The sequence below is a fragment of the Epinephelus fuscoguttatus genome, linkage group LG13, assembly GCF_011397635.1.
Source record: "Epinephelus fuscoguttatus linkage group LG13, E.fuscoguttatus.final_Chr_v1".
Lineage (NCBI taxonomy): Eukaryota > Metazoa > Chordata > Actinopteri > Perciformes > Serranidae > Epinephelus > Epinephelus fuscoguttatus.
In genome coordinates this window covers 2,464,397-2,491,672 of record NC_064764.1, presented here as the reverse complement: position 1 = coordinate 2,491,672, position 27,276 = coordinate 2,464,397, and the positions used below count along the sequence as shown (strand labels likewise).

At 42.3% G+C, this 27,276-nt stretch overlaps 4 protein-coding genes across 5 annotated transcripts in view; 2 read left to right on the top strand and 2 right to left on the bottom strand.

Moving 5' to 3' along the window:
• The window catches only part of itgb2 (integrin, beta 2), a 73,315-nt gene extending 72,869 nt beyond the window's left edge, over positions 1–446 (bottom strand). The window contains exon 1 of the mRNA XM_049594836.1: positions 317–446. The gene's annotated coding sequence lies outside the window, so the exon portion shown is untranslated. The remainder of the gene's footprint in view (positions 1–316) is intronic.
• The window catches only part of LOC125900101 (uncharacterized), a 549,677-nt gene extending 543,367 nt beyond the window's left edge, over positions 1–6,310 (top strand). The window contains exon 2 of the mRNA XM_049594880.1: positions 3,912–6,310. Coding sequence (XP_049450837.1) covers positions 4,308–5,297 — 990 coding nt within the window. The 5' untranslated portion in view covers positions 3,912–4,307 and the 3' untranslated portion in view covers positions 5,298–6,310. The remainder of the gene's footprint in view (positions 1–3,911) is intronic.
• LOC125900093 (uncharacterized) lies at positions 2,245–25,683 on the top strand. The gene is made up of 2 exons (XM_049594869.1): positions 2,245–2,690; positions 19,832–25,683. Exon 2 carries the CDS (start codon positions 21,546–21,548, stop codon positions 22,743–22,745), a length of 1,200 nt encoding a protein of 399 aa, XP_049450826.1. The 5' UTR covers positions 2,245–2,690; positions 19,832–21,545; the 3' UTR covers positions 22,746–25,683.
• The window catches only part of dbi (diazepam binding inhibitor (GABA receptor modulator, acyl-CoA binding protein)), a 46,195-nt gene continuing 25,340 nt past the window's right edge, over positions 6,422–27,276 (bottom strand). For both annotated transcript variants that reach the window (XM_049594915.1, XM_049594916.1), the window contains one exon: positions 6,422–6,810. In XM_049594915.1, the coding sequence (XP_049450872.1) occupies positions 6,672–6,810 (139 nt within the window). In that variant the 3' untranslated portion in view covers positions 6,422–6,671. The remainder of the gene's footprint in view (positions 6,811–27,276) is intronic.

The following is a 27,276-nucleotide window of genomic DNA, read 5'->3' as shown; positions in this document are numbered from 1 at the left end:
TAAATTCATATAATGTAATTAAACTGTTCTGGCTTCAGAAATCAAAATGAAAATACAGTTGCTGATACTTGTCAAATGTGTCCGTCAGTAGTTACTTAAGGCAACTTCCTCTCAGAAAACAAGAAGCTTGACTTCCTCACTACAGTGTTTAATGATGTAAAATACAGTTTACTTTGTCCTACATCAGACTTTGTTTGAACACACAGCATTCCCAACTTTTCTATAAGGATATCAAAAAGACAGCATGATGAGGGATATAATAGTCAAAAAATATATATATATATTTAACTAAAACAAACTATAAAAGCAAACTTACCAGTAACAGGAAGATGTGTGTGGTTGGCAGTTGTGTTGAGCACCATCTGGAAGGAGAGACTCCACCCACAGGACAGGAAGTGTGAAGCAAAGATAGAGTGTGTCTAAGAGAGTGGGGAGGCTTGTGTCACAGAGTAGGCCACACATCACAATGTATAAAAAAATACCTGTGCCTGACTGCTTGGAGGTTTGACTTTCTTACAACTTAAGTTTTAAAGACTTGACCTGGGATTTGTAAGCAAAGACATTTAGGGTGAATACTGGTACAGTGTGTAAAATCAACACCAAACTCATTGTTAGCAAGCATGTGATTAAAAAAATATAGGCTCTGTGACTATGACATCACTTCCAGGGGTGTGGCACACTATACTCAACAACCTTGTGGTGAATTGTGGTGAAAAATAAAAAAGACTGGAATAGAATAGAATAGAATAGAATAGAATAGAATAGAATAGAATAGAATAGAATAGAATAGATCTTTATTGTCCACCAGGGTGATAATTTGTCCTCAGTTTGTACTCTTTTTTGTTGAGTTAAGGATATTGATGGCACTTGGAATGAGGGACTTCTTAAATACATTTTTAGGTAACAGAGGGACTCTATAGTGCCTCATGCAGCTCAAGAGCTCAAGCTGGCTAAAGAGAGGATGGGAGCTATCTGCTATCTGTCCTTTCTGTAAAGAGTTGGGTCAAGGCCTTTTATGGCATGCCAACCATTTTACTTGCCATTGTCACAATCCTAGAGAGTTTATTCTTGTGTACAGTTAAGATGACCATACCAGGCAGGGAGGTAAAGAGTTAGAACACTGTTACGACCCGGCTCAAGAATTCATATAATGTAATTAAAAAAATCATCACAAACACTCTCAAACATAGTTTTGTACACTAATTCTAAAATCTGCTGACTAACACCAAGGCCACAAAGTTTCCTAAGAAGATAGAGTTGCTGTGAGCATCTCTTGAAAATATACAGTATTTCCAGCGAAGCTCATGTTGGCATCTAAAGTTTTCCACAGTTTCAACATGTTGGACATCGAGGGAAACTGTCTCCGTCTTCAGATCTTGTTTTGTGCAAATAATCATTTTTTTTAGTCTTAGCCACATTAATCTGTCTGTAATCTGTAAAAGACCAGATAAAGCCATGTCATTTAAACCATTTTATCTAAACCATCTAAAATATTTCTCATTGATCATAAATTCATTAGTAAACAGAGAGAATAGCACAAGGGAAAGAACACATTCTTGTGGGCAGCCTGTGCTCACAGTGAGCATGTCTAACATGCTCCCCCTGACAGAGACTCTATGTGGACGGCAGGTAAGAAAGTCTCTGATCCAGATCACTAACCCTGTATTAATAGTGAGATACTACAAACCACAAAACTAACTGACTACAAAACTACAAAACTAAAATCCACAAATAAAATCCTGGCATCAGGATGCATACGATGTTTCGAAACTGTATTAAGCAGGGTCAGCACAGTGCTGTCTATGCCTTTGTCGCTCTAACATGCAAACTGGAATGGAGCCAGCATAGTGGCCGCAGTGTTGTTCAGGTGGCTGGCCAGAACACCATGGTTCCATGGTTTACACAGTATGGACGTTATTGCAATAGGCAGGAAATCATTTGGTGTACTTGTGTCTGTCCTATTTGGCACTGGCCTAATTATTGAGTTTGCATGATTTTGGCACTGTGCATCAGCACAGTCTTTAAGTTGGGCTTTTAGACCATCTGGGCCAGTGGTCTTATTTGGCTTCAGTTTAAAAAGACTTGCAGCAACATCATCCTCACTCACAACTACTGATGTCTCTGCAGTGAGGTTTTTGCAAAATTCATCACATTCTATTCTGCCATCCACAGTGTCCAATCTACAGTAAAAATTGTTCAGATCATTAATAAAGTTTGGACAACTACTTACATGACTGTCACTCTTATTACTGGATCTGCCCATTCATATTTTTAATCCCTCCCATGTTACTTTAATATTACCATTCACAAATTTGTCCTCAACTTTATTTTATTTTAGAGCACATTGAGTTGCAGATGCTTATACTGAGTATGTGTAGCTGCATGATCCATGGATGGAGGGGGCGGAGTCGTCCGAATCCAGCCCTTCAGACGGGTCCAGTATCTCCCAATGGCGGTTTTAGGGGAGGGCCAGCAGGGGCCAGTGCCCCCGTAACTCGGAGTCCGGCCCCCCCTGTGGCCCCCCTGCTGAAGAGTCGGAGGGGCAACGTGGAACGCGGAACTAAATCGTCTCAACCAGTTGCTGGTCGGACCACTTAAAGCAGCGCACCCACCTAAAACATCAGAAGAGAATTGTGTGGCTGTATTTAAGACAAGTCTTAACCTGCACAGCAACACACAGCAGCATTGAAGTAAGCTCTCAAAACTTTTTCTGTCTCATTTGGCTCATGGTAGTTACATGTCACATCATGCTGATGTATACATGTGAAATACGATCCGGAGTTTTCATAGGTGTTTTATTGTGAAAATTGACTGGATACTCTCGTCTTTTCTACACCTGACTTCCTGTTTGACTCATCTGGTCTATGTAAATTGACATGCCATCTCGCGGCGTCCATCAGAAATAGACCCGGCGCGTGTTTTTGGTGGAGCGGAGTGCCGAGCCGCTTCTAGGTCGCGGCTGATGGAACAGCTGACGTTGACTTGAATGGCTGCTTTTAGCTCCGGCACCCGCGCTTCGGCCGGATCGCGCACACCATGGATCCAGTGGGTTGCCATAAATGGGCCTGTCCCAGAGACATTCAACTACCAGAGGGCTTTTGAAATCTTCTTTTCGAAGCCGCGTAAAATGAAATGCTCTGATTCAGGGTGCCATACTTGCAAATCGTGAGGGAGGGAGGAAAGCAGTAATTTGTGTCTGTTTGTGTGTAATTAATTTAAGTCTTACCTTTTGTTTTCTTTTCGTATTGCGTATTTTGTATCGTTTTGCATATCTGTAACTGTGTTTGTGAGTGAGAGAGCCCTCCATCAGTATGTTAGTCATTTTTCTTTTGATTACTGAAATGTTTAACCACTAATCCTGAGCCGTATTTTAAATGTAACACTTCACCATAACATACCACTAGTGTTTTGATCAGTAAAAATAGAACATTTTTCACACATAAAAAGCACAAATATGTTGAAACCTAGGCATAGTCTGCCATCATAACTTGGCTCTCAGAATTCACCAGATTGATGCCTTTAAATCAAATAGATACAAATTTTTCTCCCAGGGGAGCATACCTCCAGACCCCCCTACAGGGTTGGATGTAGTCTCCAAAAATCCTGTGGGAAACACTGATATACATTTATATATGTACATATATATCTTATTGTTCAGACTTAGATATTTGACCCTACTTGTATGTGCCCCTGTATCAAAAGGACTGGCCCTAGCTTGGCCCCCCCATTGAAACTCCAGTATTCTGAGAAACGTGAAGTTAGCAACACCAGCGGCCATAGTCAAATGTATCCCTGGGGCCAGACCGGGTGACACTGAATCAAATTTAAAACTGCTGGCTAAAGCTAAACGTAGATTCAGTAAGATTGTTATTCACGTCGGCGGCAATGACACCCGGTTACGCCAATCGGAGGTCACTAAAATTAATATTGCCTCGGTGTGTGAATATGCAAAAACGATGTCGGACTCCGTAGTTTTCTCTGGACCCCTCCCAAATCTGACCACTGATGACATGTTTAGCCGCATGTCATCATTTAATTGCTGGCTGTCCAGGTGGTGTCCAGCAAACAATGTGGGTTTCGTTTATAATTGGCAAACTTTCTGGGGACAACCTGGTCTTATTAGGAGAGACGGCATTCATCCCACTTTGGATGGAGCTGCTCTCATTTCTAGGAACCTGGCAAACTTTATTAGTAATTTAAATCCCTGACAACCCAGAGTTGAGACCAGGACAGAGAGTCGCAGTCCTATACGCCTCTCTGAGCTTCTAGTTCAGTTACCCAGCCATAGTTTCCATAGTTTTATACAAATGGTGTCTGTCCCCCGACCACCTAAATTATTTAAATCTAAAATTAAACAAAGAGGAGTTGTGCATAACAACCTCATAAAAATTAAAATCTCTTCTGTGACAGAAAGACAAAACAAGAGAATTAAATGCGGACTGTTAAATATCAGGTCTCTTTCGTCTAAAGTAGTGTTAGTAAACAAATTAATATCAGATAATCATATTGATTTACTCAGTCTCACTGAAACCTGGCTGTGTCAAGATCAATATGTTAGTCTAAATGAGTCCACTCCTCCCAGTCATAATAATACCCACATTCCTCAAGGCAGCGGCCGAGGAGGGGGAGTTGCAGCCATTTTTAACTCTAGTCTGTTAATCAGCCCTAAACCTAAACTAGATTATAATTCATTTGAAAGCCTCGTTCTTAGTCTTTTACATCCGACCTGGAAAACTTCGCAGCCACTTTTATTTGTTATAGTGTACCATGCTCCTGGCCCATATTCTGAATTTGTGTCTGAATTCTCAGAGTTTTTATCCAGTTTAGTTCTTAAATCAGATAAAGTTATTATTGTAGGCAATTTTAACATTCATGTCAACGTTGATAATGACTCCCTGGCTACCGCGTTTATCTCATTATTAGACTCCATTGGCTTCAGTCAGGGTGTACATGAACCCACTCACTGTTTTAACCATACCCTCAATCTAGTTCTGACGTATGGAATTGAAATTGATAACCTAACAGTCTTTCCACAGAATCCCTCACTATCGGATCATTATTTGATTACGTTTGATTTCTTTTTACTCGATTACACACCACTCAGCAACAGTTACTATACTAGATGTTTATCAGATAGTGCTGTCGCAAAATTTAAGGAAATGATTACTCCGTCGTTAAATTCAATACCAAGTCCTTCAGTAACAGAGGTTTCCCATACCGACTTTAACCTCTCCCGAATTGATCATTTTGTTGATAGCGCCGCTGCGAACAACACTCGACTCTGTAGCTCCTCTTAAAAAGAAGTTAACAAAGCCAAGAAAGTTTGCTCCTTGGTATAACTCTCAAACCCGTAAGTTAAAACAAATATTGTGGAAGTTTGAAAGGAACTGGCGATTAACCAAACTGGAAGAATCTCGTTTAATCTGGGCAGACAGTCTCAAAACTTATCAGAGGGGCCTCCGCAATGCCAGAGCAAACTATTACTCAGCATTAATAGAAGAAAACAAAAATAACCCCAGGTTTCTTTTCAGCACTGTAGCCAGGCTGACTGAGAGTCAAAGCTCTATTGAGCCTTGTATTCTTTTAGCCCTTAGCAGTGATGATTTTATGAGCTTTTTTAATGACAAAATTCTTACTATTAGAGGCAAAATTCATGACCTCCTGTCCTCAGATAGTAGGCCTGCCTATCTAACCTCAAACACAGCTGACTCCCAAATGATGAGAAATAGATAACTGATTCAATATCACCTGCATTCCCTGCTTTCCTCATCTCCACTGAATTGATGGATTTGCTAAATGGAATTTTCTACAATCAATAGATAAATGTAATGTGATTATTTCCTATAAACTGATCATTTCGGAAATGTCATCATCTACAATCAATTATGTAAATGCGATGACTGACATAAACCGCCACTGGTGACACTAGAACAGGGGTAGGCAACCTGTGGCTCTTTAGGCCCTGTCCAGTGGCTCCTTGAGCCTTTGAGAAAAGAAGTCTATGGAAATTCCTTCTATGAATCCAAATGTTGCTGAACCCCGATAGCAGTGGCTGGTTAGCTATGGATGCCAAATCCAAAAAAGAAAATCGAATAAAATAGAGAATGCAGTAGTGCGTGGACAGATTTGTTTACTCTCACTGCCAGCTCTGCAAAATTTAAGTACCAGATAATTATTAATAGTGCCTTGCACAGTGGCCACCTTGTGGTAAAACATATTAATGAATGCTTATTTAGACCATAAGTGTATGCTAATTTAGACTTAACAGGCTATTTACCTTGATTATAAGGCTCAAACATGTTTTGCAGCTCCACACAGATTTTTTCAAATTATTTTTGGTCAAAAACGGCTCTTTTAATGGCAAAGGTTGCAGACCCCTGCACTAGAACATCAAATAATCAGAGTGCACCAAACAGAACAATTTGAGAAAAAAGATTTTATGTTGAAATGACAGGATTCTGTGCAGATACACTCTATTAGAAATCATTAATTAAAACATGATGCATTACATTACAGGTACATTGGACAGTTTCTGATCATACATTAGTGGTTATTCAGACCACTGGGACCACTAGAGGGTGGACCACCAGGCATTCACATGTGTAAGGACACCCTTCTTGGGATTTAAGGCGTTTTCATGGTGTGTCGATGGAGGACAGCTGGTGGTGGTCTTAGCCACTTCTCCCAGTCCATCCCCCAGCAGTTGGTCCAGCTGTAATGCGTTTATCGTATGACACTAAATTCCATACTTGTTCTTCAGCTCCTCCACCAGGCTGATGTACTCGTTCATGGCGTCCTCTTTGCTCTTGCCTGAGAGTTAATGAAAGATGAAAATGCATTTAAGATAAATGAATGAAGAAATTGGCATGGTACTTTAAACAGTGACTTCCTTCTTGTTGCATGTAGTGTGTGGCGCTGAGGACGCAGAGCCCTTCTGGTATGTACCACATGTAGCTTAATTGCTGGGTTTGATAGTGAATTTGAGCATTCTCTCTTGCCTGGCTCCCTGGCTAGCAGGGATGAAAATATTCTGTTTAGTAAGACACAATAACTGAATAAAGAGAAAATACATATTGAAGAATATTTCTAGTTTATCACTATCCTGACTGTATTTGCTTACGTTTTGCAACTGTTTGTATGAGCTATAATAACACTGTACTCAACAGAGTAAATGGTTGTATTTACATGTATGAGTCACTGCAGAAATCTGGAAACAGTAGATATCAGGGCTCCCGTAGTTGTAGAGATACCACGTGGAGACCACAGGCACTGACTGGCCAGTTTTTGTTTTTTTCCTTTTCATTTTTTTTTCTTTTCGTAAAAGTTTCTTGCCCACAGAGACTGTTGAAAGTGAAGGCAACATGATGATGTTGAAGAAAGACTAAACTGTGTTCTCCTTTTCAGTTCACCTCTATCCCACTGGTGAATAAAAAGCACAAGCACAGCTGGACCCTATTTCAGAAAGCGAGATTAGTGAAAACTCTGAGTTTGTTAAGCCTGAGATGAGGGAAACTGACATTTCCGTTTCAAAAAGCCAGTTCAACATAACCCTGAGTCAGTTACTATAGCAACATACTCCGTGAAGCAAACCTGCTGGCTCGCAGGCTGAGCGTGTAGCAGGTTGATAGAGAACCATGGTGTGTCTTTTGTGAATAGTCATGGACGTTGAGGCACAATTTATTCAGGGTCTGTTGCGTAAGCAGGTGATTAGACCCTGTTTAGATGTCTTCCCAGAGGAGTTTCTATATGATAGATACAATTTCATGTCACATTCTATCATTTATCAACAATCTGTTCCATACAGATACAAATATTACACATTGTGGATTTGCATTATGATCGCATTAAATTTTATGCATTGCCCTTTGAGTCTTCTGCAGCGGAAGTTTTCTTTATTATATCAGATACTGATCACATCAGCAGGACAGCAGTTTTTCAGGTCGTAAGAAAAGTGACTGGCTCTGAAAAGACTTTTGCCCATTTTTGTGGTTTTCCCTGGACATAAATTAGGAAGGATCTAGTGATGTCACGGTACCAAAATTGGGACCCATGGTATGATACCAGTGAAAGTATCACGGTTCTGAGTAGTATCACGATACCACAGCAAAAATGAAGATGCAAGATGGCGGCCGTGAGGCTTGCCACAGTACAAGCAGTGATCCTGTCTGTCATTTTAGTGTCTGCATTACTTGTCTAGAAAGTGTTGTGCTTAATCCAGTACACTCGATCAGAGCTTTTAAACCTCAGATCCATCTCGCACACTGATCTGGGCCCATCTACATCCTTGCTGGAGGAGAAATTACGGGACTTAAACATCTCAAGCCACTCAACACCATGGCTGCCGACCAAAAAGGGCCGGCGCTCCAGCACCTTTGCCAGGTTCAGGAGATGCCCTTACCGGCCACCGCTCCCAGCCCTTCTGCTGTCAAACGTCAGATCCCTCCGGCACAAAATGGATAAACTCCAACTTATGATACAAACCAACAAAGACTACAGTGACTGTTCTGCCATCTGCCTGACAGAGACCTGGCTGGATCAATCAGTACCTGACCAAGCGGTAACACTTCCAGGTTTCACATTACACCGTGCTGATCAACCAAACCATCGCGCAAGGCAAAAGGTGGTGGTGTTTACATAATGATCAATGAACGCTGGTGTACAAATTCCACAGAACTCACCCATGTATGCTCCCCTCACCTGGAATACCTCACTGTCAAATGCAGACCATCATTCCTCCCACGGGAGTTCGCATCAGTAATTATGATCTGTGTGTACATTCCACCTGAGGCTAACGCTAACACCACCATAGCCGAGTTAGCCAACTACGTCTCCTCAGTGGAGAATTCACACCCGGACACAGCAGTCATCGTTCTTGGGGACATTAACCGGTCTAATCTGTCATCCGAGCTCCCCGGCTACCATCAGCAGGTAACTTGCCCTAGCAGAGGGACCAACACACTGGACCACTGCTACACTACCATCAAAGAGGCTTACCGTGCTTTCCCGAGGGCTCCGCTAGGCAGGTCCAACCACGCAATGGTGCTGCTAATTCCACAATACAGGCAAAAAGTTAAATCCTCCAAGACATCAACAAAACTTGTCCGGTGCTGGTCCCCTGAAAGGGCCAGTGTGTAAAATGGGTTGAAAACAGTGACATCAGTGGTCAAATTCTAGATTGCAGGGCTCACTCACTCACCCCTCCCGTCGGGTAAGGGACAGTGGCCTCGTAGGGACAAAAAGCCTTGGCACGACTTTTTCAGGAGTAGTTCTATCTAGCGACGAGGTGAATGTTTATTTAGAAATCTAAACCATGTTATGATATTGTAATGAATCCCTCACGAGCAGGAGACCAGAGGAGCGTTCGAGAAAAAGGCCCGTTTATTTGAGCACTCCAGAAACTCCGGTAACTCCCCACTCCGTCCCAAACTCTGACTCTTCTAGCACAACAGACACACTTCATAACTTTACACACATACTCGTTTACCATTCCGAGTAGGGACCCCCTCCCCTCTCTGCTCCGCCAATCTCCAGCCCGCACACTGACTGACAGCGTAGCCGGTAAACAGAGCTCAGCTGTTTATTTAGCCTAGCAATATCTCCGGACTATAGTAGCTGCAATGGACGACTTTGAACGTGATTTTGAAGAGTTTCTTGTAGCGGACACAGACCCAGAGCCATACCTGTTTGAGCCGGAGCATATAGATGAGGAACTCCATGTGTTTGATGCTGAGTGGGTGAGAAGAGAGGTTGAATGCACAGAATGGGATTCGGTGCTACTGCTACCATTGTTGGGGAGATATATCATCAGGAGGAAAAGCGCCGCAGAGAGTGCATCACAAGGAGTGAAATTACGTCTTCTTTTCCTCGCAGATGACGGTTCGGGTTCATTCTCTCCTGTTGCATGGTAAGTGTGGTCCATTCGCAAACTTTATAACTAAAAAAAACTTTTCACTACTCTCTATCGACGAACTACTAACACTCTCTGCTGTTTCCTCCTCCTTCTTCCTTCCTTCCGCTGTCTTCGTTGGTTCATTTATACACGCGAAACGCGTTCTCTGACTGGCTGGATTGTCCACTCGGTCTGCCGTACATACATGGCGGCGCAAGATGGCGACCTCTCTAAAGCAAGGCCCTTGCTATATATATATATATATATATATATATATATATATAAGCATAATTATAAGGCTACGAAAACCAAACAAATTTTATTTTATAGCGATCATACAGTTGTATAAACATATTAATGGGTAGAATATTCAGATTCAGATTCAGATTCAGATTGACAATAAACCATGCCAAATATTACACACTGGCCCTTGAAGCCATCGAAAGACTTCGGGGCTGTTACGCATGCGCAGACTGGGATGTTTTCCATGCTGCGGGTGACCTCCATGACCTCACCGACACAGTGACGTCATACGTCAATTACTGCGCGGACCTATGCATACCACTCAAAAAAGTCAAACGCTACAATAATAATAAACCGTGGTTTAACAAGGACATTAAAAAATTAAGGAGAAAAATTTGGCACATCTGTCAGGAAACAAAGAACAATACATGGCTGCCAAATACAAACTGAGATCTGCAATAAGAACAGCCAAATCCAACTACGCCACTAATCTAGAAGGACAAATCATTACTAATGACACAAGTTTAATCTGGAAAAAAACTCCAAAACATGACAAACTACAAAAGAAACCCACCCCCACACCTGATAACGACAATCAGCTTGCTGACACACTCAAAATTTTCTGTGGGAGGTTTGAGCAGGCACCGGCTCCATCACCATCTCTCCCCTCCCCCCTCCCTCCCCCACCTTTCACCATTTACGAGGAGGAGGTGAGGAGCACCTTCAGGGGACTTAAGAGGAATAAAGCAGCCGGCCCTGATAACATCAGCCCCTCCATTCTCCACCACTGCGCTGCGGTACTGGCCGGTGTTTTCACCAACATCTTCAACATCTCCCTCTGTCAAAGCTCAGTACCCAAGTGCTTCAAAGAGTCCATTATCATCCCAGTTCCCAAGACCAAGAACATCTCCTGCTTCAATGACAACAGATCCATCGCCTTGACATCTGCCGGCATGAAATCATTTGAACACATCATACTCTCTCACTCACACTCACACTCACACACACACACACACACACACACACAAACAAACAACCATCCTGCAGCTGTTGTGCAAGTTATTAGCAGCTTCGAAGGTATTACATTATTCAGCATTATTCAGGGCAGTGATGGCTCTGGGATAAAAACTGTTCTTTAGTCTGTTTGTTTTTGACTTGTGAGTCCTGTATCTCCTGCCTGATGGTAGCAGTTCGAACAGAGAGTGCCCAGGGTGAGATGAGTCCCTCAGTATGTTCCTGGCTTTACTGAGGCAGCGGGAACTGTACAGTTCTTCCAGCGAGGGGAGAGGGCAGCCGATGATCTTCTGGGCAGTGTTGATGACTCTCTGAAGTGCTTTCCTGTCTGTGGCTGTGCAGCTTGCAAACCAAACACAGACACAGTACAACAGAATGCTATCTACAGAGCAGCGGTAGAAGGTTACCAGCAGTCTCTCACCTGAAAACTGTCACCACCCCCCTCATGGACCCATACCAATTTGCATACAGAGCCAACAGGTCAGTTGAGGACACCGTCAACTTAGCAATTCATCACATACTGAACCACTTGGAGTCTGCAAACACATATGCCCGCATCCTGTTCATGGATTTCAGTTCTGCATTTAACACAATAAACCCGGTCAAACTGTTAAATAAATTACTGGACATGAACACTGACCCATGCATTGGTCACTGGATTCACAGCTTTCTCTGGAACAGGCAACAGAAGGTGAAGATCAACAATAACACATCCTCCCCTGTGTTCCTCAGTACAGGCGCACCCCAGGGCTGTGTCCTCTCACCCTGGCTATTCTCCCTTTACTCAAACCAGCTCACATCCCACCACAGCTCTGTCAACCTGTACAAGTACTAGGGATGCACCCAAATGAAAATTTGTGGCCAAAGCCGAATAATATTAAACACTTGGCCGAATACTGAGTACCGAATACCGAATATCGTTGTTTAGTTTTTCATTAGTTTTGGCAGTTGAACCCCCTCCAGATTAGTGCTGTCATGGTACCAAATTGGATCCCACTGTACGATACCAATGAAAATATCATGGTTTGTTTGTTTTTTTTTAAATTGGTGAAATTATGTGACAACAGACAAGGTGACATAGAGGACAAATACATTACACCAAGTGGAGTACAAACAGTGGACATACAGTACAAACAACAACAGAAAACAACATAAAGTTACAATGATACGTATATAGGTAGGGGGGTGGGTGTGTGTGTGGGTGTGTGTGTGTGTATATGTATAAATATAATAATACCTAATAATGTAAGATAAAATAATATAATGAGGTAATATAAGACATAATATAGCACGATATAATATAGCACAATATAATAAAAATAATAATATACTATAAGATTTTATGATATAATATAACATAATAATCCACGATGATATAATACGATACATAACATAACCTAATATAATATAAACCAATACAGTCAGGTCCATAATTATTTGGACAATGATACAGTTGTCATCATTTTGGCTCTGTACACCACCACAATGGGTTTTAAATGAAACAATGAATACCTGCTGAAAGTGCAGACTCTCAGCTTTCATTTTAAGGCTTTTTTCAAAAATGTAGTATGAACCGTGTAGGAATTACAACCATTTCTTCACACAGTCCCCCAACTTTAAGGGCTCATAAGTATTTGGACAAACTAACATAATCATCAATTAAACAGTCAGTTTTAATACTTGGTTGCAAATCCTTTACAGTCAATGACTGCCTGAAGTGTTGGTCACATAGGCATCATCAGATGCTGGGTTTCTTCCCTGGTGATGCTCTGCCAGCCCTTTACTGCAGCCGTCTGCACTTCCTGCTTGTGTTTTGGGTGTTTTGCCCTCAGTTTTGGCTTCAGCAAGAGAAACGCATGCTCAATTGGATTCAGGTCAGATGATATGACTTGGCCATTGCAGAACATTCCACTTCTTTGCATGAAAAATGTCTTTGGTTGCTTTTGCAGTATGCTTCAGGTCATTGTCCAACTGCACTGTGAAGCATCGTCCAGTGAGTTTTGAAGCATTTGGTTGAATCTGAGCAGATAATGGTGCCCCAAACACTTCAGCTTTACAATCATTGTAATAATAATCACAATCATAATCAATAATAATAATAACAATATAGTAAGAATTCTAAGTGAGTGTAAATGAGGAGAACGGGGAAAAAGAAAATAAAAAGAGAAGAATAAAAGAGAAAAAGAAAGAAAGAAAGAAAGAAAGAAAGAAAGAGGAAGTAAAAAAAAGGAGTGTTTTATGGGCTTGCGGAGATGTGGAGATGTGCGTGGGCTGCTCTGATGCAGCTCTGATGCAGCATGGTATCAAGCGAGAAGAGTGAGAAATGGGTTCCAAGCTTCATTAAAGGCCGACATGTTACTGTTGTTAGAGGCTGCCATTTTCTCCATTGAGATGAATTCTGTAAGAAGGTTGGTCCAGTGGTTGATTGTTTTGATTTCCAGTTTAACAGAACTGTTTTCTTGGCGATAGTTAGAGATATGAGCAGCGGGTTTCTGTACTTGGATGGGAGGTTGGTTTCTGTGATATCTCCGAGCAGGCAGAGGGATGGAGATGGTGGGATTCTGCAACTCAATATGCAAGAAAGTTTATTTGTGACTGCTACTCAAAAAGGAGTGAACTGGTTGGCATGTCCAGGTTGCGTCAAAGTAATTGTCGGTGCTCCCTAAAGTGCATTGTGAACAGGTGTCTGTGTTAGTTAAGCCCATTTTTAGCATTTTGTGTTGTGTGAATCCTATGTAGTGTCTTATACTGAATAAGTTGTAAGTTTGTGTTATTTGTCATAGAGAAGCTATTTGTACAGATTTGTGTCCAGAAGTCGGGGTTGGGAGAAATAGCCAGATCATTTTCCCATTTTGCGGTCGGGAGTGTTATGGATTCATCTGAGTTGGATAGAAGTTTATAGAGTTTTGAGACTATGTTTTTTGAGTCTGTGATTTTCTTGATTTTTTTGCCTAGTTTGAAGGGTTCGAGGGGGTTGTTGGTTATGTTAATCTTAGATTTGATAATGGATTTAAGTTGTTGATATTGGAAGAGCTGATTTCTCCCAACCCTGTACCTCTGGACTAATGTATTGAAGGTTATAAATTGGTTATTTTCAAAAAGGTGATGAAGGTGAGCTATTCCTTTGTTTTGCCATGTGGGAAAGTGAATGGGAGTGTTGCCAGAAAGGCAATCAGAGTTGTGCCAAATTGGGGTGTACTTACAGGGTGTTAGTGATGAACTAGTGACTCTACTGGATCTATCTATCTAAATCTATCCATGAGTTACTGTATTTGGGTTGTTGAATCCATTTGATCAGGTACTGTAATTGATTTGCTAGAAAGTAAAGTGGGAAGTTTGGTGCTTCAAGGCCACCTTGGGATTTTTTCTTCTGTAAAGTTGAGAGTGAGATTTTTGTTTTTAGGAGAACAAAAAGAGTAGGAGATTTATCCATCGTTTCAGGTCGTCCTGTATTTTTTTTTAGCAGTGGAGTGTAATTGAGGTTAAATAACTCTGACAGCCTGGAGGAAATACTGATACCCAAATACTTAATGTTTCCGATGTGAAAGGGGAGGAGTGGGTCTTGAGCTGCAGAATCCCAAGCGGTTTCAGACAGGGGGAGTATGGTTGATTTGTTCCAGTTAATTGTGTAGTTGGAAATTGCGGAGGAGTTGCTGATTAGATTGAAAGTTTCTTTTAATGATTTGTAGGGGTCTTGTAAAAACAATAATATATCATCTGCATACAAACTGATTTTGTGTTGTGAGTGGCTGTTTTGAATTCCTTTAATGTTATTACTTTGTCGTATTGCTGCAGCGAGGGGTTCAATGAAGATGGCAAATAAAGACGGTGAGAGTGGGCATCCTTGTCTGGTTCCTCTGTGCAGTGTTAAACCCTGTGATGTGATACCGTTTGTGGTTATTGTGGCCATAGGTGAGGTGTAAAGAATTTTGATCAAGTGGATGAATGACTCTCCAAAGCCGAGTTTGTGAAGAGTGTTGAATAGAAATGACCAGTTTACTTTATCAAATGCTTTTTCTGCATCTAATGATACAATTATAGTTTTGTTTTTTGTTTGCTGTGTTAGGTTGATCAGATTGAATAGTCTATGGGTATTGTCGGAAGCGTGTCTGTTTTTGATGAAGCCTGTTTGGTCTGGGTGGATAATGATGGGGGTGGCTGTTTTAAGTCGGGTTGCTAATGCTTTGGTGATCATTTTTAAATCGGTATTGATTAGAGAAATAGGGCGGTAGCTGGAGAGGTGAGTTGGGTCTTTGTTAGGTTTAAGTTTAAGTGACATATAAGCAGTATTCATGTGTATCGGAATTGTGGATGTAGTTTTTATTTCTGAGGTTACTCTGTGAAACAGTGGTGAAAGTATGTGTCAAAAGTGTTTGTAGTATTCTGCTGGGAATCTGTCCGGTACAGGGTGATTTGTTGTTTGGCATTTGATTTAAGGCTTTATGGAGTTCTTCCAGGGTGATTGGTGTATCTAAAGTATCAGCTTGTTCTTTGGGTAGTGTGGGTAGGTCCAAGTTGTTTAAGAAGGATTCTATTTCTGATTGAGGAGGTTCGGATCTGGTCAAGTATAAGTTTCTATAGAAAGTTTGAAAGGTTTCATTTATTTCCTGTGGATCTTGGGTGATTTTACCGTTAGAGTTAATTATTGATGGAATAATTGATTTTTCTTTTTTTGTGTTGTAGTTGATTTGATAAATATTTCCCTACTTTATTACTATATTGAAAGTTGTCATATTTAAGTTGTTGGATTAAGAATTGTGTTTTTCTGTGTATAATATTATCAAGTTGCGTTTTTAGGTTATTGAGTTCCTTTTTTATCTGTTCTGTGGGATTATTAGGGAGAAGGTTTGTAAGTTGTTTAATTCTTTGTTCTAGGCTATTTTCCAGTTTTTGTTGTTGTTTTTTCTTGTACGATGAATATGATGATATTTTTCCTCTGATTACTGTTTTGCCTGTTTCCCATAGCAGTGATGGTGATATGTCTGGAGAGTCGTTCATCTCCAGAAAGGATGTCCACTCTTTGGCTATTAAAGTGTTAAAGTCAGGGTCCTGAAGTAATGATGTATTGAATCGCCATCTTGTAGGGGGTCTGGTATATGATTGAATGTTTATGGCAAGAGAGACAGGGGCGTGATTGCTTATGGTAATGGGGTTGATTGTGGATTCGTGGATGTTTGGGGCGAGCGAGTTGCTGATCAAAAAGAGGTCGATTCGTGAAGAAGACTGGTGGAGAGAGGAGAAGTAGGAATATTCTTGTGTTAAGGGGTTTATCATTCTCCAACTATCGCCAAGTCCATAATCATTCATGTACTGTTTAATTATTTCAGTGGAGTGCCAGTTTCTTGTGTTACCAGAGGTGCTTGAGCGGTCGATTGTGGGGTCTATGACAGTATTGAAATCTCCGGCAATTATGATGTTTGTTGATGCACTCAATAGAGAAAAGAAGGCATGGAAAAAAGACGGATCATCGTTATTGGGTCCATAGATATTAGCAAGTGTGAATGTTGTGTTATTTATAGATGCTTTGATGATGATATATCTTCCTTCTGGATCAATAATAGATGTCTTATGAATTAAGGGTATGTTTTTATTTTTTAGAATTGAGACGCCTTTTTGTTTACTATTGTATGTTGAAGAGAATATTTGATTGAATTGTTTAGGCTGGAAATATTGCAGTTCTGAGTCTGTAAGATGTGTTTCCTGTAAAAAGCATATGTCGGCCTTTAATTTGATTAAATGGTTGATTATTTTTTATTTTTTTTAGCTTGATTTCAAATGCCACGCACATTCCAGGTCACCAGGTTTAGAATTTGTATGGTTGTGTTAGTTAAATCTATCTAGAGAAGGTCTGTCTGATTCTGAGGGAGCTGTAGCTGAAGAGGGAGAGAGAAAGAGAGAGAATGTGTGTGTGTGTGTGTGTGTGTGTGTGTGAGTGTGTGTGTGAGAGAGAGCCTTGAGTGAGTGAATGTGAAAAGAATGTGTACAGTCATACATACAACGTAGACAAACGGATGTTAACATATAGGACGTTATGGTGAGGTGAGAACAATAAACAATTAACAGTAAGCACACAGATGGGGGGAGAAAGAAAAGCGCTGGCAGTGTCATTAGCAATGCTGTTTAAGGAGGCGGGGGTGTATCAGTAGTGCGTTTTAGCTGTCATAGTGATACATTCAGAAAAGCCATGGTGTTGTCTTGGGGTTGCGAAATAATTGTCCATCAATATACAGTTTATCAACAACGAGGACTGCGCGTTTGTTGTTTCTCCTGTTCTCTTTTAGGATGGGATATAGTGTTTTTCGTCACTCGTTTATTTCTCGTGGGTATTGATGGTTTAGTCGGTATGTTGTGCCCTTCAGTTCTTTTCCTTTGCTTTTGACCAGTGTTCTTTGTTGAAAGTGTTCAAATTTTGCGATGATGGGTCGGAGTCCTTTTGCTGTCGCTGCGCCGAGATAGTGAACTTTGTGGAAAGTAATGTTCTTGGCAATGTCCGGTGGTATTTTGAGGTGAGTTGTCATGAAGTCTTTGATGAGTGTTTCTGGTTTGTCCGGTGTTTTTTCGGGGATGCCTGAGAAGATGAGGTTGTCGCGCATGCTGCGAGTTTGTATGTTGAGAACGGTTTCTTTCAGTTGTTTGTTTTCTGTAGTAACTTTTTGCATTTGTTCGTTGAGGGATCTGACAGATGACTGTAGTTCCTGGTTTGATTTCAGCAGTGATGTGATGTGGTTATGTGCAAAATCTAGGCTGGAGCGTAAGTCTTTGATTTCGTTGTGTAGTGGAATGAGGAGGTCTAACTTTTTGTTGATGCTGGCGAGGATACTGACCTTAATGTCCATGGTTCCCAGGTCGTCTGTATCAGTAGATGAGTCCGTTTTCTTTCGTTTGTTTGGGTTGTTGAGGCTGTGTTGTGGGTTGTCGGTGTCCGGGTCCATAGTATGTTTGTGGTTATACTGGTCAATGAAGGCTTCCAAGTCCGTTATTTCTTCCACTGTGGTAATGGTTTGGTCCGTGTTTATGGTAGTGACTGGTACATGTGTATATTTTTATCGGATTGTTTTGTAGAAAGTTTTTAAAGACAGATGTTTTAATGGAGTTTACCGTGTTGTTCTAGTGACAGCATATCGCCATGTTGAATCACGCCTCCGTCAACTGGTCTCGCGATACGTCAGAGTGCCATCATATCATGGTTCTGAGTAGTATCACGATACCACAGTGAAAATGAGGCATAAAAAGATAAATCACTTTTCTATTATAGGCTACAACAGTGATATTTCAATGGAATAGATTACTTATAATTAACTTATTCATACTTCAAAAACAGCATCAATGAGTGATGAACATGGGGGGATCAAAATAAAATAAATAAATGAAATAAGAATCAACCAGCCACCCTCCTCCCCTTCATAAGTAAAGAACAGTCCCTAAAGTGCGGTGAGGTTTGTGGGCCGTGAACGGCTTGTTTCTCCTCTGACACATCACATACCTGTGTTCGGCTGGCTCGGCTGTTCAGGTACTTCTGGGCAGTCATGACGCCAAGAAGAGGATATTATTGGAGCCGGTGACCGCCGTATTTGACAGGAATACATTACTCTCTGTGTTTGTGACCCCCATTCAACCCACAATCGGTGGGATTCGCCTTTCGCTTCTGCTGGTGGTTGAAATCTGTAGGCTACTCGCACAGCATGCTGAATGATTTAAGCCTATTTTGCTCGCTCAAAACTATTTTTAGTTGCAAATGCGAGTGCGGTGACGGGCAGATCGCCACACTGCCGACATTTTACTCGGCCTGTCACGGCACGCTGTTTGATTGCGTTATCAAAACACGCCGCTATTATTCGGCCTTGCTTTTAACTTATTCCACCCAATACCGAATGTGTGTTTTTTTTGCAATATTCGGCCGGTTACCGAATATTTGGTGCATCCCTAACAAGTATGCAGATGACTCAACCATCATAGGACTCATCACCAACAACCGAGAAACAGAATACCGTGCACAGATCAACAAACTAGTGACCTGGTGCACAGACAATGATGTCCTACTCAACGCATCAAAAACAAAAGAACTCATTGTCGACCTAAGACGCGGGGGGACTCCAGGGTTTTTTCGGACCTAATTGTATTGCAGAGTTTTGCACAGCGGCGACCGGATCTTTGCTCTCAAACCACAAAAAAATGTGATGGCACAACAGTCTCCTTCAGTACATTATTCTATGCTTTCCTTTGATTTTCACATTGGCTAGTCATCCTGTTTAATTTGTCTTCTGATTAACCTGTAGCACTTTGAGATCTTTTGATGAAAAGGGTATTATAAATAAAATGTATTATTATTATTATTATTATAAATCGGAACCGTTGAAACAAGTTGTAGGAAGCCTCTGCAAGTAGTTGGTTGCTGGCAGACACTCTGTGCTGCAATAAAATGGTTAATCAGCAGTGCCGTGCACTGTAGAGCCGATGTGCTGCTGGTTCTGCCGGCCTGAATAGAATATAATGTCTATAGCCTTACTGTTGTATACAGCCTTTATAGACTGAGCTGAGTGGTGATGCGCGGGTCGACCCGTAACCTGCGGGACTCGCAAATGGACCTGCGGGTCGGGCAGCAGTGATCACCTGTTAAATCGGACTGTAAATTATACTTTGACATTATTATTATAATCTATTAATCTGTGCCTGTCTCGCCGCCAGGGGCCCATGGGGCTAGTGGTCCTGCGTCGGCATCCTCGGCCAAGCCCTCGACCTCCTCCTCCCGACGGACCTCCTCCTCCCGGCGGATGACTGTAAAGGAGGCTGCTCCCAGAGCGAGACGCTCCGGTGTGTTTCCCCGCACTGAGGAAACCCGCGAGCCCACAGCCACAGTTGTGCCCAGGTCACAATCACCGCCGACACCCACTACACAGCAGCGGTGCCCATCTCCTTCTCCTCGCCCCTTGTTCCCACCAACCACAGCTAAAGTGGGTGACTCCATAATAAGAAATGTCTGTTTTTTCAACGCCACCACCTACTGTTTCCCAGGAGCCACTGTCTCAAAAATCATAGATAAACTCCCTGGTTTACTACAATCCTTTCCAGACTCCATTAAGCGCATCATTTTGCACATTGGCACGAACGATGTGGTCCGATGTCAGTCCGAGCTGCTGAAGGTTGACTTTAAAAATCTGTTCACCACCCTGAAGGACTGTGGGAAGTCAATCTTCGTTAGCGGACCGCTTCCTACTCTTGGCCTTGGTGATCATCGCTACAGCAGACTCCTCTCCCTTCATTTTTGGCTCCGGTCTGCTTGCAGCAGCCTTGGTTTTGATTTTATAGACAATTTTAACCTTTTTTGGAATCGCTCCCCTTTTTATCGGCATGACGGACTACACCGGAGTAAACTTGGTAGCCGCATGCTTACTGCAAACATACAGCACACCGTACACGTACTGGCACACACGTGTTGACTATTTACGTACCACGCCCCCTCGGTAGTGCTCCCCTCTTCTTCTACGGTTCCCCCTGAGATTCATGTGAGCACGGCCTTTTTCAACCACTCCCCCCACAGGCTCCAGCTGCCATTACACAACACTGCCTCTGACAGTGCGGCTCCTGCTACTGCTGATACTGTCATGACCTCTAGCTCCTCCCCCTGGCCACATCAGTCATTACATACACAACCTGTAATTTTTCACATAAAGACCATCACCACATACAGGCGCCCCCGTCCACCCTGCACAAGACATATTGATCTGATCAACCTCCATCCACTTCCCCAGTCATCACAGCCACTCATGAAGCAACAATACCTCAAAGTGGCCTTATTCAACACCCGCTCCCTCACCAACAAGAGTCTCCTTCTAAATGAATTCATAGTGGACAATAACCTGGACCTTCTCTGTCTCACTGAAACCTGGCAAACACCTCTGGACTATTTCACATTACACCAAGTCACCCCCACAGGATACACATACATGGACAAACCCCGCACAGAGGGCCGGGGAGGAGGCATTGCTGCCATCCACAGAAAAAACATCAAAACATCCCCCATCTCCATTCCTCCAACCCCCTCATTTGAACACCTCACCTACAAACTGTCTGGTCCATCCCCTCTGGTCACAGCCATCATTTACCACCCCCAAAACCACATCCCTCCTTCCTTCCCGATTCTGCTGACTTTTTGACCCAGTTATCCGCCATCTCACCATCTGTTCTTCTCCTGGGTGATTTCAATCTACATATTGACAGTACTGACAATAAACCGGCCACAGAATTTTTAGAACTGCTGCAATGCTTCAATTTCACTCAACACATAACCTTCCCAAAACACAGCCGTGGTCACATTCTGGACTTGGTTTGCTCCACTAATCTAAACATTCAACAGCTATCCAGTCACAATCTGCACATCTCCGACCACCTGGTAATCACAATGAACATTGAAATCCCTACCCCCTCCCCTATTCAGAGCCGGACAATAACCTTCAGAAACCTTAACTCCCTCACACCTGCAGCTCTCTCAGCCTCTCTCACCTACTGTCTGTCTGCCTCACCTCCCCCGCCCTCTAATGACCCTGCTGACCTGGTAAACTATTACAACAGCACACTCTCCTCCTGCTTGGATCAGCTCACCCCCACCAAAACAAAAACTGTCTCATTCACTCACTCTGCCCCCTGGTACACCCCCGCACTCCGCCAAATGAAATCCCAGAAACGACAACTGGAAAGACTCTGCAAGAAAACTGGATTATCTGTTCACCTTCTTGCTTACACAGACCATCTACAACAATACAAAGATGCACTCAACGCAGCCTGGACCACCTACTACTCCCACCTCATCCACTCAGGCTCCAACAACCCCAAGGCTCTGTTTTCCACCATAAACTCACTCCTTAAACTCCTGGACAACACTCCCTCATCATTCACAACTGAAAAATGCCAATCATTCCTCTCATACTTCCAAACAAAAACAGACACCATTTACAGTAACTTCAACACCCCTGGAACCCCCCCCATCTCCCCACCTGCCTCACCACCTGCCACCATCCAGCCCCTGTCACAGTTATCTCCAATGTCTCCAGCCCAGCTAACAACCCTCATGACCGGGATAAAAACCTCCACCTGCACCCTGGACCCCATACCGTCCAAACTCATTAAGGACTGCCTCTCTGCCATCTCCCCGCTCATCACCGACATCATTAACACCTCCCTCAATTCTGGTTCTGTTCCCCAAACCCTCAAACTGGCTGCCATCACACCCATCCTCAAAAAACCTGGTCTCAACACTGACAATCCAGATAACTTCCGCCCTATTTCCAATCTCCCCTTCCTATCTAAAATCCTGGAACGTACTGTAGCCTCCCAACTCAGGACCCACCTCACCTCCAATAATCTCTTTGAATGCTTCCAATCTGGTTTCCGATCAAAACACAGCACCGAGACAGCCCTCCTCAAAATTACAAACGACCTCCTCCTCTCCTCAGACTCCGGACACCTCAACATCCTCATCCTCCTCGACCTCACAGCAGCCTTTGAAACCATCAACCACTCCATCCTGCTCTCCCGACTGAAATCTTCAGCTCACATCACTGGCACAGCACTCACCTGGATCCGCTCCTACCTCACCAACTGACACCAGTTCATCAGCACTAACAACTGCACCTCCGTCCCAAGGCGTCCCCTAGGGATCGGTGCTTGGTCCCCTCCTCTTCATTCTATACATGCTCCCCCTTGGCAAAATCATCCATCTCTACGGACTACAGTTCCACTGCTACGCCGACAACATCCAATTGTACATTTCCACCAAAGCCATCACCAACACCACCCTCTCCACACTCAGTAACTGTCTCTCTGGAATCAAAAACTGGATGCAAAGAAACTATCTTCAACTAAACAGTGACAAATCAGACATTATCATCATTGGTCCCACATCCCACACCAGAACCACCCAAAACTTCAGCCTCACCTTCAACAACAGCACTCTGTCCTCATCCCCGCACATCCGCACCTTGGTATCATTTTTGACAGCCAACTTAAGTTTGACCACCATATTAACTACATCACCAGGACCGCCTTCTTTCACCTCAAAAACATTGCCCGTCTCCACCCCTCACTCACCTACTCTGCTGCCGAAACCCTCATCCATGCTTTCATAACATCCAGACTAGATTACTGCAACAGCATCCTATACGGTTCATCATCGAAAGTCCTCAATAAACTCCAACACATCCAGAACTCCGCTGCCCGCCTGCTCACCCACACCCACTCCCGAGAACACATCACCCCTGTCCTCCAAAAACTACACTGGCTCCCCATTTCACACCGCATACAATACAAAATCCTCCTACTCACCTACAAATCACTTAACAACCTGGCCCCCACCTACCTCACAGACCTGCTCCACCACTCCCCAAATCCAACAGAGACTGTACAGACCCCCACACCTTCAAATCTTTCCTAAAAACCCACCTTTTTATATTGGCTTTTAATCTGTAAACTAAATATGTCTAATTTTCTGTTCTATCCTATCCCATCATATTCTATCTTTCCCTGATCTTTTACATTGTTTCTGTATTCTAATTGTGTTATTATTCTATATTGTTTTGTATTTTAAACTGTTATTATTTTTATGTAAGCGTCTTTGAGCGCTTGTAAAAGCGTGTTATAAATAAAATTTATTATTATTATTATTATTATTATTATTAGTCTATTACTGTCATGGCATCCGAAGGTACTGATGCGTTGAGCAGGTGACAGTCCGCGGTCCTTTTCAAAACACACTTGTGTCACGCACTCCAAAAGAAACTTGTTGAAACTTTAAACAATGATTTATTGTACAAAATGGAAACAAACGTTGACAAAAACAGTTCCGTAATTCATATTAAATTCAAAAGATAACAAAAAACAGCTACAAGTTAGAGGGAATAGTGATAAAGTGGTAAAACTTGGCATTGATCCACAGCCTCAGACGGATGCGCTCAAGCGTCCTGTGCGCACAAGCTCAGTTGGTAGGCTACACTATATTTTCACATTTTAAAAAATGCAATTTAAAAGTTTTGATTTTAATTGATAACCTACATTTACCAACAACAAAAGACTACATTTAGCACCAAAAACATATGTTTAAAAAAAAAAAAAAAAAAAAAGTAAATAAAAAGGAATATCAAATTTTCATAACAAATACCTACCCACAGAAACGAATATTCGAATATCCGAATATTTGGGTACAGCCCTAGGTACTCCAACATTATGTACCGTGGTGTTTTAGTATCGCTGTCTACTGTTGGTACCAGTATACCGTGCAACACTAGAAGGTTCATCAAAGCCATTTGCCAGCAAGCAATAGTCGTGATTTAAACATATTGGCTATATTTAGCTCCGATTTAGTCTAGCTACATGTAACCCAATCTAGCCGATTTAATTTTGAAGTTGATTAAATGTAATTTTCACCATTGCAGATGACGTGCGGTATGACATTCAATCACGTACGGAGAGTCAACAGTAATTAAAATATGTTTATCTCCATTTTTTGGACATGGTCTCTACATAGCCATATAATTGATGACGTCTACACTTTGGCTATGGTTAGACGTCTACCAAATTTTCACTGACAGCCCAAATTCAGCTGTGATTCAGCCTAGACGTCAGGTCTTCATGTAGACGGCTATTAGACGTTTTCTTAAACCAAAAAATGCTTTCTGGGACACGCGGTGTTGGTGGCGTAGTGGCTGGAGCCAGCGCCCCATACACAGAGGCTCAGTCCTTGATGCAGCAGTTACGGGTTCAGTTCCAGCCTGCAGCTCCTTTATGCGTGTTGCATCCCCTACATAGGCAGTTTGATTAGTTGCCCTCGGGACATTGTTTTAGAGTGCCAGTGGGCACAACTAAATGATTTAGGTCCTCTTTTGTCCCAGCGGCCATCGGTTTGCTGAATCAATAGTGGCTGTGTTACTCAGCCTACCAGGTGCAGCAGTGGTTCTATTCTGCAGGCTTGTATGACATTGCACTGTGTTTTATGGTATTGTATGGTGTACTATGCTGTACGGTACTGTGCTGTGTTATGTTGTTGTTTTTAATTCTGGATGGTGCTGTGAAAATAATTTCCCGAGGGGGACTAATAAAGCTGAAATCTGAATCAAATGATGATCAGTATGTGTGTCAGTAAATCACCACTTAAAACCTGTAAAAATCTCCTGGTGAAATGACAGTTTGACAGTCGAAAAAAAAGTCTAAATGAAACTTTTATACAACCTGTCACCTTGATTCTAATTTCTGAAACATGAATTAGCGTCACCGGATTAGTTTAAAGATAAAAAACATATAGAAAACATTATGACTAAAATGTTTTGAGTTTTCACCAACTAAAGTCTCAAGACCTAAAATAGCTGGTGTGTGTGTGTGTGTGTGTGTGTGTGTGTGTGTGTGTGTGTGTGTGTGTGTGTGTATGTGTGGCTTTTCATGTCTCTCTTGCTCCGTTTCGACACAACTGACATGTACAAAACCCAAAACCAGTGAAGTTGGCACGTTATGTAAATGATGATTTGCAAATCCTTTTCAACTTATATTCAATTGAATACACTGCAAAGACAAGATGTTTAATGTTCAAACTGAGAAACTTTTTTTTTTTTTTTTGCAAATAATCATTAACTTAGAATTTAAAGGCAGCAACACATTGCAAAAAAGTTGGCACAGGGGCCTTTTTACCACTGTGTTACATCGCCTTTCCTTTTAACGACACTCAGTAAACTTTTGGGAACTGAGGAGACCAATTTTTGAAGCTTTTCAGGTGGAACTCTTTCCCATTCTTGCTTGATGTACAGCTTAAGTTGTTCAACAGTCCGGGGTCTCCGTTGTCGTATTTTACGCTTCATAATGCGCCACACATTTTCAATGGGAGACAGGTCTGGACTACAGGCAGGCCAGTCTAGTACCCGCACTCTGGAGCCATGCTGTTGTAACACGTGCAGAATGTGGCTTGGCATTGTCTTGCTGAAATAAGCAGGGGCGTCCATGAAAAAGACGTTGCTTGGATGGCAACATATGTTGCTCCAAAACCTGTATGTACCTTTCAGCATTAATGGTGCCTTCACATATGTGTAAGTTGCCCATGCCTTGGGCACTAATACACCCCCATACCATCACAGATGCTGGCTTTTGAACTTTGCGCCTATAACAGTCCGGATGGTTCTTTTCCTCTTTGGTCCAGAGGACACGACGTCCACAGTTTCCAAAAACAATTTGAAATGTGGACTCGTCAGACCACAGAACACTTTTCCACTTTGCATCAGTCCATCTTAGATGAGCTCGGGCCCAGCGAAGCCGGCGGCGTTTCTGGGTGCTGTTGATGAATGGCTTTCGCTTTGCATTGTAGAGTTTTAACTTGCACTTGCAGATGTAGCGACGAACTGTAGTTACTGACAGTGGTTTTCTGAAGTGTTCCTGAGCCCATGTGGTGATGTCCTTTACACACTGATGTCAGTTTTTGATGCAGTACCGCCTGAGGATCGAAGGTCACGGGCATTCAATGTTGGTTTTCGGCCTTGTCGCTGCAGTGATTTCTCCAGATTCTCTGAACCTTTTGACGATATTACGGACCGTAGATGATGAAATCCCTAAATTTCTTGCAATAGCTCGTTGAGGAATGTTGTTCTTAAACTGTTCGACAATCAGCTCACGCATTTGTTCACTAAGTGGTGACCCTCGCCCCATCCTTGTTTGTGAATGACTGAGCATTTCAGGGAAGCTGCTTTTATACCCAATCATGGCACCCACCTGTTCCCAATTAGCCCGTTCACCTGTGGGATGTTCCAAATAAGTGTTTGATGAGCATTCCTCAACTTTCTCAGTCTTTTTTGCCACTTGTGCCAGCTTTTTTGAAACATGTTGCAGGCATCAAATTCCAAATGAGCTAATATTTGCAAAAAATTACAAAGTTTACCTGTTCGAACATTAAGTAACTTGTCTTTGCAGTGTATCTAATTGAATATAGGTTAAAAAGGATTTGCAAATCATTGTATTCTGTTTTTATTTACGGTTTAAACAACATGCCAACTTCACTGGTTTTGGGTTTTGTACGTGGAAGCACTGGATGCATATTCTATCATTCATCATAGTCAGATCATTTACTGTACTGTTTAAAACGGATTTCACTGTTGAACCTTATC